We start from the raw sequence: 13,740 nt of genomic DNA, 5'->3' as shown, positions 1-13,740 counted from the left end.
TATTTGATATTATTACAAAGGAAAATTAAAATATAAAAGCAAACTAAGATCATGGGATCTAGTCACATCACTTCATGGCAAATAGGGGAAATATGGAAACAGTGGCAGATTTTATTTTCTTGGGCTCCAAAATCACTGAAGACAGTGACTACAGTGATGAAATTAAAAGACTCTTGCTTCCTGGAAGAAAACTATGACAAACCTAGACAGTATATTAAAAAGCAGAGACATCATTTGGCTGACAAAGGTTCATATAGTCAAAGCTATGATTTTTCCAGTAGTCACATATGGATGTAAGAATTGGATCATAAAAGGGCTGAGCACCAAAGAATTGATGCTTCTTACTATGGTGTTGGAGAAGACTCTTGAGAGTTCCTTGGACTGCAAGGAGATCAAACTAGTCAATCGTAAAGCAAATCAACCCTGAATATTCATTAGAAGGACTGATGCTGAAGCTGAAGCTCCAATCCTTTGGCCATCTGATGTGAAGCGCCTCCTCACTGGAAAAGACCCTGATGCTGGGAAAGATTGAGGGCAGGAGGAGAAGTGGGTGACAGAGGATGAAATGGTTGGATGGCATCAATGTACATGAATTTGAGCAAACTTTGGGAGATAGTGAAGGACAGGGAGGGAAGCCTGGTGTGCTGCAGTCCATGGGGTCACAAAGAGCAGGACACACCTTAGTGATTGAACAAGAAAAGCAAACATCTGCCTCTGGCTAAGATGCATATCAAGGGCCAGGTTTACCTTCCCACCTGAAGCCAAGATAGAAAAAAAATGAAACAAGAGTTTTCAAGATACTGGACATCAGGCGATGAAGGACAGTGATCCTTTAGATACTGAAAATGAGCAAGGTGAGCCCTGTGATTGCCCTAGCTTACTCGCTTGAGAGTCTCCAAAGTGCAGCACATCGAGGAGGAACATGGGTAGAACTCAGCTGACTTCTTGAGTTGAAAAGAAAGAGCTGAGAGTCTGGGAAGACCAAGGTGACTAGAATTTAAGGAAAAGAATAGTCAACAGGGATTTCCCTGGTGGTCCAGTGGTTAAGAACTTGCCTTCCAATGCAGAGCATGTGAATTCAATCCCTCGTTGGGGAACTAAGATTCCACATGCCAAAGAGCAACTAAGTCTGTGTGCCACAGCAAAAGAAAGCCCACGTGCCACAATGCAGAGTCCATGTGTTGCGACAAAGACCTCGTGCGGCCAAAATTTAAATAAATAAATAAACACTTTAAAAATAATTAAAAAAAAAAAGAACAGCAAACACAAGAAAGCTGCTCAGAGAAAGAACTGTGGAGATACACAAAGGGTCTCCTTCAAGTATTCAGCTCAGTATTGATCACAGCATGCTTGTGAGGAACCTACTAAATGCCAAGAGAAGAACCACCTGAAAGAACATAGGTGTGCCTGGTGTGCACTAGGGGCTGGGAACAGTCTGTTCCCACCAGCACACTGGAAACGCCTCATGATTCATGGAGCACTGGGCAGGGTACAGAGAATGGTCTTGCCTTGCTAATGGGGAATCAGCCCTAGATTAAGCACTGTTCAAGTTCAAAGTAAGACAAGAAAAGATCAAACTGTTTCCAAGTAACTTGACAGTGACTCAAAACAAAGTTCCAGAATATCTATAGGAATGAAAAATATATACAGTACCCAGCAAGGTAAAATTCACAATGTTGGGCATCCAATTCAAAATTACAAGGCATGTAAAGAAGCTACAAAATGGCCTACAATGAGAGGGGAAAAAAAAACAATTAAAACCAACCCAGAACTGACACTGATGTTAGAATTAGCAGAAAGACACTAAAACAGTTATTATTTATATTCCACATGTTTAAAAGCTTAAACAGTCTGTTTTAAAAGACTCAAATTTAACTTATAAAAATGAAAACTACAATGTGTGAGATTAAAAACATACCGGATGGAATTAAGGTCAGATTAGATATTAGAGAAGAAAAGATTAGAACACTTAAAAACATAGCAATTAAAATCTAAAATAAAAATCCATGAGAAAATGAGAATTTAAAAAAAAAAAGCAGAACAGCATAGTGAGACAACTTCAAACAACCTACTATGTGTCTAATTAGCATCCCTAAAGAGAAGAGAGGGAAGAAAAAATATTTGTAGAAATAGGGCTGGATATTTTCAGTCTGATGAAAACTATAAACCTGCTGCTCCAACAGAACTAAGTATAAGAAGCATGAAAAAAAAAAAACTGTAGCAATGTATATCACAGTCAAAATTGCTCAAAAACAGTGATAAAGAGAAAACATTAAAAGTAGCCAGAGAAAAGAGCTATATTACAAATAAAGGAACAAAGATAAGGATGATTTCTCATCAGAAACTCTGCAAACAAGAAAATAGTAGTTCAATCATTGTAATACTGAAAGGGAAAAAAGAAACGTGTCAATTTAGAGACTATACCCAGCAAAAATAACTTTTAAAAAACTAAAGCAAGCTAAAGATATTTTCAGATACACAAAAGTTGAAAGAATTAATCATCAACAGACCTAGACTACAAGAAATGTTAAAAAACTTTAGGCAGAAGAAAATTGATACTAGATCTAATTAAGGATCTACACAAAGAAATGAAGAACATTAGAAATGGCTTTTAGTATATCAGTAATCATATAAGAAGAACTAAAAAGCCTCTTGATGAAAGTGAGAGAGGAGAGTGAAAAGTTGGCTTAAAGCTCAACATTCAGAAAACGAAGATCATGGCATCTGGTCCCATCACTTCATGGCAAATAGATGGGGAAACAGTGTCAGACTTTATTTTGGGGGACTCCAAAATCAATGCAGATGGTGATTGCAGCCATGAAATTAAAAGACGCTTACTCCTTGGAAGGAAAGTTATGACCAACCTAGACAGCATATTCAAAAGCAGAGACATTACTTTACCAACAAAGGTCCGTCTAGTCAAGGCTATGGTTTTTCCTGTGGTCATGTATGGATGTGGGAGTTGGACTGTGAAGAAAGTTGAGTGCCTTAGAATTGATGCTTTTGAACTGTGGTGTTGGAGAAGACTCTTGAGAGTCCCTTGGACTGCAAGCAGATCCAACCAGTCCATTCGGAAGGAGATCAGCCCTGGGTGTTCTTTGGAAGGAATGATGCTAAAGCTGAAACTCCAGTACTTTGGCCAACTCATGCGAAGAGTTGACTCATTGGAAAAGTCTCTGATGCTGGGAGGGACTGGGGGCAAGAGGAGAAGGGGACAATAGAGGATGAGATGGCTGGATGGCATCACCGACTCGATGGACATGAGTTTGAGTGAACTCCAGGAGTTGGTGATGGACAGGGAGGCCTGGCGTGCTGCGATTCATGGGGTCGCAAAGAGTTGGACACGATTGAGCAACTGAACTGAACTGAACTGAATCATAAATGAAGTTTTTCTTATTATTCAAAATTCTTTAAAAGATGTGGACTAAACAAAATAATGACAATGTAATATGAGGTTTACACCATATATAAAAATAAAATGTATGACAGCAATTGCACAAAGGTCAATAGTCAATACTTTTATGTTAAAGTACACTTGTATTAGTTTCCAAATGCTGCTGCTGTAAAGAATCACCACAGAGAGTCTTAAAACAATATGAATTTATTATTTTATAATTCCAGAGGTCAGAATTCCAAAATTAGTCTTACTGAATGAGCTAACATCATGGTGTGAGCAGAACTGCATCCCTCCTGGAGACTCTGAGGGAGAACCTACTTCCTTGCCTTTTCAGACTTCTAGATGCCACCTACACTCTTTGGATGGTAGCCCCTGCCTCTGTTGCATCGCTTCAACTTCTGCTTCTGCTGTCACATCTCCTACTCTGATTCTGACCATCCTGCCCCCTCTTTTAAAGACCCTTATGATGACATTGGGCCCATTTGAATAATCTAGGATAAGCTCTCTATATCAAGTTCATTAACTTAATCACATTAACACAGTCCTTTTTGCCATGTAAAATAACATGTTCACAGGTTCCAGGGATTAAGCTATGTGCATCTTTGGGGTAGGATAGTATTATTCTGTTTACCACCATACTATTGTAGTCCTTACACTATTCACCAAGCAGTATAATATCACTTAAAGGTAAACTATAATTAGTTAAACGTGCATACTATAAACACCAAGCAAACATTAAAATAACAAAGGAAAGAGTTTTAGTTAATAAGCCAAAAAATGAGAGAAAATGGAGTCAAAAAAATTAATTAATCCCTGAAAGAAAATAAGAAAAAAAAACAAACAGATGGATAAATAGGAAACAAATAGCAAAATGATATTTTTATAGTTAGGATTTAAACCTAACTATAAAAATAAGCACATTAAATTTAAATGGTCTAAATACCCAAATTAACAAAAAAAAGATCATCAAATTACATTTAAAAAGCAAGACATAGCCAAATACTACCTATTAAAAAATCTACTTTTAACATAAAGTCTCAAATAAGTTAAAAGTAAAAGATGAAAAAAATATACCATTTTTTAATGCTAATCAAAGTAGACCTGGAATGGCTATATTAATATTAGAGAAAGCAAATTTCAGAATAAAGAATATTAACATATTTCAAGGGTCATTACAAAATGACAAAGCAATCAATTTATCAAGAGAACATAATAATCCTAAATGTTTATGTATCTAATAATAGAGCTTCAAAATATACAGAGCAAAAACTAAAAGAATCACCAGACAAAATAGTAAAACTCACAATTACAGTCGGAAATTTCAATTTACTCTCTTGATAATTTACAGAACAAATATAAAAATTGGTAAGAATGTAGAAAATTTGAACAGTACTATCAATAACTTGATTTAATTGATACTTATAGGAAAATACACATTCTTTTCCAGATTAAAGAGAACATTTATCCAAGACAGGCCATATTCTGGGTCATAAAACAAGTCTCAGTAAATTTAAAAGGATCCAAGTCATACAGAGCATTCTCTGACCATATGGTATTAAAGTAGAAATAAATAAAAGGCATATCTCTGGAAAATCTCCCAACTGTTTGGAAACTAAATAACATACTTCTAAATAATTTATGGACAAAAGGAGAAATAAAATGGGAAATTAGAAAACATTTCAATTGAATAAAATGAAAACAATACCAAAATTTATGAAACAAGGCTAAAGAATGAGCTAAACCCTCATTCTTAGGGAGAAATTATATCACAAAAGAAGAAAGACTGCAAATCATTTACTTCAGTTTCTACTTTGAGAAATAAGCAGAAGAGCAAATTAAATCCAAAGTAAAATATAAGAAAGGAAAACTAAAGATCAGAACAGAAACTATAAAATATAAAACAGAAAAATTTGAGAAAGTCACTCACACCAAAAGCTATTTCTTTCAAAAAAATCAATAAAATCGATAAACTTCTAATCAGACTGATCAGGTGAAAGAAAAAATTCAAATTTACCAATATAAGGAATAACAGAAGACACACCACAACAGATTCTACACATAATAAAAAGATAATACAACAACAGTATGAACAATCTTATGCAACTCATTTTGCATAACTTAGATGATGTGGACATGTCCCTTTAAGTCACAAACTACCAAGGCTCACTGAAGATAAAATAGCCTGAATAGCCCTATATATCTATTAAAGAAATTAAATTTAGCACTTCCCTAGTGGCACAGTGGGTAAGAATCCACCTGCCAGTGCAGGGGAGACAGGTTCTATCCCTGGTCTGGGAAAAGTCAACATGCTGCCAAGCAACTAAGCCCGTGTGCTACAAATACTCAGCCCAAGTGCCGCAACGCCAAGGGCCATGCGCTCTGGGGCCTGCAAGCCACAGCTACAGAGTCTGCATGCTACAGCTACTAATATCAATTCTACATATAAACTCTTCCAGAAGAATGAAAAGGAGAGAATATTTCCCAACTCATTAAACGAAGCCAACACCAATCCAAATACCTAAACCAGACAGAGACACAACAAGGAGAAGAAAAAAAAACAAACCATAGACCAATATCTGTCATAAAGATAGATGCAAAAGTTCTAATTAAACTTTAGCAAAGTGAATCTGACAATATATAAAAGGATAACATGTCATGACAAAGTAGGGTTTATCCTAGGAATGCAATGTTAGTTTAACATTCAAAAACCAATCAGTATAACTCATCATATTAACAATTAACAAAAGCAAAATCACATGATCATCTTAATAGACTCAGCAAAATCAATTGACAAAACCAATACCAAATACTGATTTAAATAACTGTCAAACTAGAGATAGGAGCATCCTCAATTTGATAAAGAGCAGCTATAAAGAACCTACAGCTGGGACTTTCCTGGCAGTCCAGTGGTTAAGACTCCATGCTTTCAGTGCAAGGGGCCAGGGTTAGATCCATGGTTGGGGAACTAAGATCCTGCATGCCGTGTGGTGCAGCAAAAACAAACAAAACTACAGCTAGCATCGTACTTAAAAATGAAAGAATGAATACTCTCACCTTAGGATCAGGAACAACAAAAGGATGTTCACTCTTAACACGTTTACTTAATATTGTCCTGGACATTCCAGTACAATACTTGTTATTTTACATAGATAGTACTTGTAATTTTACATAGACAATATGTCACTTTACATAGACAAGTAAAATAAATAAAACACATCTATATCAAAAAGCTTTGTTCATTCACTAGCATAATCAACTATAGAGAAAATGCTATGCAATCTATAGAAAGCTACTAGAACTAATAAATGAGTATAGCAAAATTGTAGGACACAAGCGAATACACAAAAATAGTTGCATTTCTGTACACTAGCAAAGAAAAATCAGAAAATTTAAATTAAAAAAAATCTATTTATAATATCATCAAAAATATTAAGTATATAGAGATAAAGCTGACAAAAATGTGAAAGACCTGTACACTGAAAACTAAAAGTGATTGATCAGAAAAATGAAAAATAATAATAATAAATGGGGAGATACATTATATCCATGGGTTGGAAGATTCAACATTAAGAAATGTCAGTTTCCCCCAAGTTGATCTATAGACTCCACACAATCTCAATCAAAATTCCACCATGTTTTTTGTAGAAATTGACAAATTGATTATAAAATTCATATGGAAGTGCAAAGAACCTAGAGTAGCCAAAACAACTTCAAAAAAGAAGGACAAATTTGGAGAGGTCTTGAATCTAATATATATAAAGAACTATCTATTTTCATTAATAAGAAAACCAACAAACAACCCAATTTTAAAATGGTCCAAGGGTTTGAACATTTTACCAAAGGATGGTAAAATAAGCACATATAAAGATCTTCAACATCATTAATTAGGGAAATACAAAGTAAAACCACAACGAGATACCACTGTATAAAAATAAGAATAGCTAAAACTTTAAAAAGTTGACCATACCAAGTGTTAGCAAGAATATGAAGGAACTGGAACTCTTGTACATTGTTGGGGTGGATATAAAATGATACAACCACTTTGAAAAACAGCCTGACAGTTTCTTAAAATGTAAAATACAGACCTTCCTTATAGCCAGTACACTCCTAGGTACTTTACCAAGGAGAAATGAAAATATACGTCCATGTGAAGACCTACACACAAATGTTCACAGCAGCTCTATTTATAACAGCCAAAAACTAAAAACAAATCAAAATGTCCACCAACAGATGAATAAACTGTGATGTAGCCATATAATAGAATATTACTCAGCATAAACAACAAATAAATCATTGATACATGCTAGAGCATGGGTGATTTCAAAATAATTATGCTGAGTGAAAGAAGTCAGGACCTTATCCACCAGTCACCAAAAAAAGAAGTACATACTGTATGATTCCAGTATAGAAAGCGTGACTAGGGTTTGGGAGAGGTGACAGGTAGAGGGAGGAGGAAGAAAAGGGGGGATTACAAGTGACACAGGGAAGCTTTGGGGAGTCAGAGATATGTGCATTATATTGATTGTGGTGAGGGTTTCACAGGTATATACATGTCAAAACTTGTCAAATTGCACATGTTAAATATGTGCAGATTGCTGTATGTCAGTTATAATTCAATAAAGTTGTTAACTTTTTTTTTTTTATATATAAAAAGCAACCCAGGGACTTCTGCTTCTGGAAAGACAGAGTAGATATACTCTCCCATATTCCTCCCACTAAGCCCAACTAAAACTCCTAGACATTGTTTATACAACAAAAGTAAGATACTGAAAGGTAAAGAGAATGATCAGCTAGGGACTTTCAGACCCAAGAAACGACAGGGCGGCAAGTTTTGGGTATTTGTTTGTTTTGTTTTATACACACCAGACTGAGTTGTAGAAAAGCTGATTATCCAGAAACACCAACAAAGGTAGACCCAAAAAAGCCCCAAGAAAATCCTGCTCTCTCTAGCTGAAGGACCAGGGAAGAGCCAGTCCAGCAGGGCATCCTAATATCCTTGCTGGTTTAGTGTCAGAGGAGGGCAAGTGACACCCCATGGCGTCAGTGGAGGCTGTGTAGGGACCAGTAATAAGGCATGCTTCCTCCTCCCAACTAGGGAGGCACTGGTGAAGGCTTAGTGGGGAGTCTGAACTCTCACCTCCACCCAGCAATAATGAGGTACTCCTCCCGCTCTGGGGTGTCAACAGAGACTGAATGGGGAACCTGGACCTCCACATCCATCCAACAAGGGGCACCTCTCTTCCCCTGTCGGCACAGTGTCAGAGGAGGTGTGTGAAAATAGATTTAAATAACATCTGGAGTCTCACAACATTACAGCCAAAATGTCCAGGATTCAATCAAAATCACTCCTATGAAGAACCAAGAAAATCTCAACTCGCGTGAGAAAAGACGACAGACTTCAACACGGAAACACCACCACGTGTTAGAATCGTCTGACAAGATTTTTAAAGTCACCATCATAAGAATGTTTCAAACAAATAATTGTTAATGACTGAGACAAATGAAAAACTACAAAGTCCCACAAAGAAATACAAGATACAAAGAAGAACTCAAAATCAATGAGAGAAAAATGACACCTTACTTTCAAGAGAAAATAATTTGAATGACAGCAGATTTCTCATCACAAACTACTGAGGCTGAAAGGAAGAAGCAAGACATTTTTTAAGTGTTAAAATAAAAGGACTCTCATCCCAGAATTTTATATCCAACAACAAAATAAATATCCTTCAAGGAATGAAGGGTGAAGCTCCCTGGTGGCCCAGTGGTTAGGACTCTGTGCGTCACTGCAGGGGGCACAGGTTTGATCCTGGGTCAGGGAACTAAGATCTCATATGTTGTGTGGGCATGGCCCAAAAAAAAGACAAAAAAAAAAAAGGGAAAAACAGGAAAATCAGGACACTGTCAGAATAAGGAAAACTAAGAGTTGTTACTATCAGACCTACTTTAAAAGAATGGTTAAAGAAAACACTTAATCAGAAAGGAATTATAAAAGCAGGTGTCTTGGGACATCAGAAAGGAAGACGCGACAACAAAAGAGCAAAGATATGAGGAAATACAATAGACACTTGTCTTAAGTTTTCTAAATTATGTTTCACAGTTGAAGCAAAAATTAGACGTCTGTCTGACGTGGTTTTGAGTGTATGTAGAGGAAATGTTTAAGATACTATACTACAAATGCAAGAGGGTGAAGGGACTTAAATGCAGAGAGAAGAGGTGGGTGTGACCATAAAGGGCAGGACGAGGAAGACCTTTGTGGTGATGGAATAGTTTTGTATCTCAACTGTGGTGGTGGTTCCATAAATCTATACATGTGATAAAATGGCATCGAACTACACACATACATGTCACCAGTGTCAGTTTTCTGGGTTTGATATTCTGCTATAATTCACAAGATATATCCCTTAGGGGACACTGGGTGAAGGGCACAAGGGGCTCTCTCTGTACTACATTTACAACTTCTGTCTATCTACAGTTATTTCAAGATAAAAAGTTAATTTAAAAAAGACAAGGCGATTACATAAAATAAAAAAAAAAGTAAAACCTAATAAGTGAAAGCAAAAATGAAACAAATAAATCCAACTGTGTATTGAGTTAGTACTACAAACACACTGAGGAGCTATTTCAAGCAACCTTAAAACACAGTAATTTGACTCTACATCCTTACAAAGAAATATGCTAAAGACAACAAAAAACTGCAAAGAAAGAAATAAAAACTTAAACCATCTCAGTCACCTTATTGCTGGTAGTCTCATTTTATTCTTATATTGTTGTGGGTCTATTGCAGAATAAAGCAAAAAAACTATGCTGGCATCATGAAGAGCCAGTATTCTTTTCAATGTGGGAGAGAGGAGATAGAGAATGAAGATAGTTAAATTAAAACTGGGTAAAACTGAATTGAATGGGCTATATCAGTAAATTTAACAATGTGTTTTCTCTTAAAAAGAGAAACAAGAAAAAAGAAACAAGAAATCATATTTCTTAGTTCTGCTCACTGAAAAGTCCTAGAATCAACAACCAGCCCAGGAGCAACAGGCGCTACCAGACTGTAGTCTCCAAATAAAAGTCTTTCAAAGAGGAAATGGGGCTTCTTAAAGAAATGGCTGATTCAGGGTCTGGGGCAGGATGTGCATAAGATGAGCCTGAAACATCTGTCCCAGTATTAGGACAGCAAGAATGCTACAGAAACTACTAGGCTGTTTCAGCACACTAGCACTGGACATAAACCCTACTGTCCAAAGTGAAAGTGAAAGTCGCTCAGTCCTGTCCAACTGTTTGTGACCCCATGGACTATACACGGCCCATGGAATTCTCCAGGCCAGAATCCTGGAGTGAGTAGCTTTTCCCTTCTTCAGGGGATCTTCCCAATCCAGGGATCGAACCCAGGTCTCCCACATTGCAGGCAGATTCTTTACCAGCTGAGTCACAAGGGAAGCCCAACAACACCGGAGTGGGTAGCCTATCCCTTCTCCAGCGGATCTTCCCCACCCGGGAATCAAACCGGGGTCTCCTGCATTGCAGGTAGATTCTTCACCAACTGAGCTGTCCAAAGATGGGGGCAATTTAAGCATTGATAAGAATAATAGCTGCAATGGATTAAAATTATCCAGTATGTTTAAGTCTGTGGATTCATGATGGTACTCAAGATAATCATAACTTTATTGATCATCTTTGGAGAATACAAGGGAACCAGCTCATTATTTTGAAAACTGATAACTAAAGGGGGGAAATCATTTATCTGTACTTTCATATGTGCACTATAACCCACAATAACCAAAATTTTAATAAGGAGATGCTTCTCTTTATAAATGATGTAGACCCAATAAATGAAGAAATAATGATAGCCTCAAATTGAATGTCATCCTTAATGAAGTAAAGCATCTAGGCAATTTTCATCAAGGGCTGCTAACATCAATAAAAGAGAAATACCCAGAACCCATGAGGCTCCTGATAAAAGCACACACCTCCACTTAGGAACTGTTCTTGCCCCAAAATTGAACCTGAATCTGTTTTTACCAATTCACAGGAATAACACCATGGGGATGCAATCACAAAATCCAGATGCTGGGAAACCCTACAGTGCAAACAACCCAGTTTCTTCCACAAGTAACAAGTGAGAGAGAGAGACCTACAGATTTAAAGAGACTTAAGAGACACATCAGCCAAGTTTAATGCAGAGGTCCTATTTGGATCCTGATTTCAATTACACAGAGAAATAAATGTTGAACAAATATTTGATGCTATTAATGTCTCATTTTTAACTCTGAGTTTTGATAGATATGGCCGGTATGTTTATGTTCTTACCATTTAGAGATACAGACTGAAAATTTTACAGACGAAATAATATTGCTGTCTTGATTTGCTTCCAAATAACCTGGGTTCAAGGAGGAAAGTGGAAGGTGAGTATAAATGAAATGAATGGCTATGAGTTGATCACTGTTGGGGCTGGGTGAACAATACACAGAAATTCATTTTACCCTTCTCTCCACTTTTGCATGGCTTTGAAACCTTTTATAATAATTTTTTTTAATATGCCAATATAGAGCCAGAAAACTGTGTTAAATTACCTCCCTGATCTCCACCCAGGGGTCTTTATTCTGTTCTCTGACGCCTAGAAGACTAGTATCACGGTAATAACAATAATAATAATAATAACATCAACAATAACAGGCAGCATTTTTGGCAAACATACTTCGTTGTTTTGGTCGCTTAATCACTAAGTTGTATCCAACTCTTTTGGGACCCCTGGACTGTGGCTCACCAGACTCCTCTGTCCATGAGATTTCCCAAGCAAGAATACTGGAGTAGATAGCCATTTTCTTCTTCAGGGGATCTTCCCAACCCAAGGATCAAACCCGCATCTCCTGCATTAGCAGGCAAATTCCTTACCACTGAGCCACCAGGGAAGCCTTAGTAATACTATGTGCCCAACACAGGTTATGAGTTGTTTATGAAGGTTTTCATTTAATCCTGACAAGGTCCCAAAGTAGGTACTATTAGTATCCCCATTTTACAGATGAAGACCCTGAGGGCAAGAGGTTTGATGACAAAGCTCAGCCTCAAACCAAAATCTGACTTCAGATTTCCAGCTCAGAACCACTAAGCTATACCAACACACAGAGTGAAAGGTGAAGCAGCTGTCATGGCCTTAGTCTTCCCTTTTAGGGATTAAACATCCCGAATTCTTTCCCTCTGCCCCTTCCTGCCAGTGTGGCTTCAACGTCCTGCATCATCCTCGGGGCACGTGCCAAGAGCTACAGAAGCAGTTGAGTTTCTTGAAAGTACTCCAGGCTCCCTGTACAGCCTGTCCCACCTCCATGCCCACCCAGGCTGCAGGGATTCTGGACAAACTCAGATCAGCCTGCATCCAGGCTGGGAGCCCGAACGTGAGCACATCCCAGGGTGGCATGGCTCACCTGGGCCTCGATGCCTCTTCTCCATCCAGATGTAGCAGTTGTTCTGGGCCACCCCGGTCTGCGAGTCCAGGAATGGGAGGCGCACGCTGCGCTCTGCGCACAGGCGGGAGTTGTAACTCCGGCAGTGTTCAATGGCTTCCTTGTAGAACTGGTCCCCAAGCCTGCAGGGAGACAGAGTGCAGGGGAGGTAATGAGGCCAGGAAAAACCAGAACACACCCAGAAGGAAACTGAAGTCACCCACCCACCTGCCAGGGAAGATTTTGCTATTATGAAGACCAAGACAATGGGGATCAAGAGCTTTGGCAAGCAGCAGAATCCAACTCAGCTTCAGGTCTCCAACAGGTTCTATTTCCTGTACCAAATCCACCAGGGAACTTAGAGACCCCATTAACGGAGAAATTAGGACCCCGAGAATAAACCACCAGTAAAAGTAATATGGGGCTTCCCAGGTGGTGCCAGTGGTAAAGAACCTGCCTGCCAGTGCAAGAGACATAAGAGACTCAGGCTTGATCCCTGGGTCAGGAAGATCCCCCGGAGGAGGGCAACCCACTCCAGTACTCTTGCCTGGAGAATCTCCTGGACAGAGGAGCCTGATGGGCTACAGTCCATGGGGCTGCAAAGAGTTGAACACAACTGAAGAGACTGAGCACACACACAAGAGTAACATGTCCCTGTCCCAGGGAGCATGAGGTCCCCCTCCAGAAAGGAGGTAGCTCTGGTACAACCTTCTGCATGGGGTCTGCTAGGACATTCAGCTTCCAGAGGCCCCTGCCCCTTAACATGCCCCATTAGCCACACTTATTCCTCAGTGGTAACCAGCAAAGACACTCCAGATTGGACTGAAACCACCAGCATGGATACAAAGACTTCCATTACAATAGAAGAGAAACACCCCATAGAAAAGACTAGAGGGTCAGAGGAAACACCCT

At 38.4% G+C, this 13,740-nt stretch overlaps 1 protein-coding gene across 20 annotated transcripts in view; it reads right to left on the bottom strand.

Annotated features, from left to right (window-relative positions):
* The window catches only part of DPF3 (double PHD fingers 3), a 285,381-nt gene that overhangs the window by 156,786 nt on the left and 114,855 nt on the right, over positions 1–13,740 (bottom strand). For all 20 annotated transcript variants that reach the window (XR_015134063.1, XR_015134065.1, XR_015134062.1 and 17 more), the window contains one exon: positions 12,811–12,971. Coding sequence is in view for 13 of the 20 variants with exons in the window: in XM_086319929.1 (XP_086176055.1) it covers positions 12,811–12,971 (161 nt within the window). In the remaining 7 variants the exon portion in view is untranslated. The remainder of the gene's footprint in view (positions 1–12,810; positions 12,972–13,740) is intronic.

Source organism: Bos grunniens, chromosome 10 (assembly GCF_055505025.1).
Source record: "Bos grunniens cultivar Pamir isolate PY7600 chromosome 10, Bosgru_T2T1.0, whole genome shotgun sequence".
NCBI lineage: Eukaryota > Metazoa > Chordata > Mammalia > Artiodactyla > Bovidae > Bos > Bos grunniens.
This window is presented reverse-complemented; position numbering and strand designations above follow the sequence as displayed.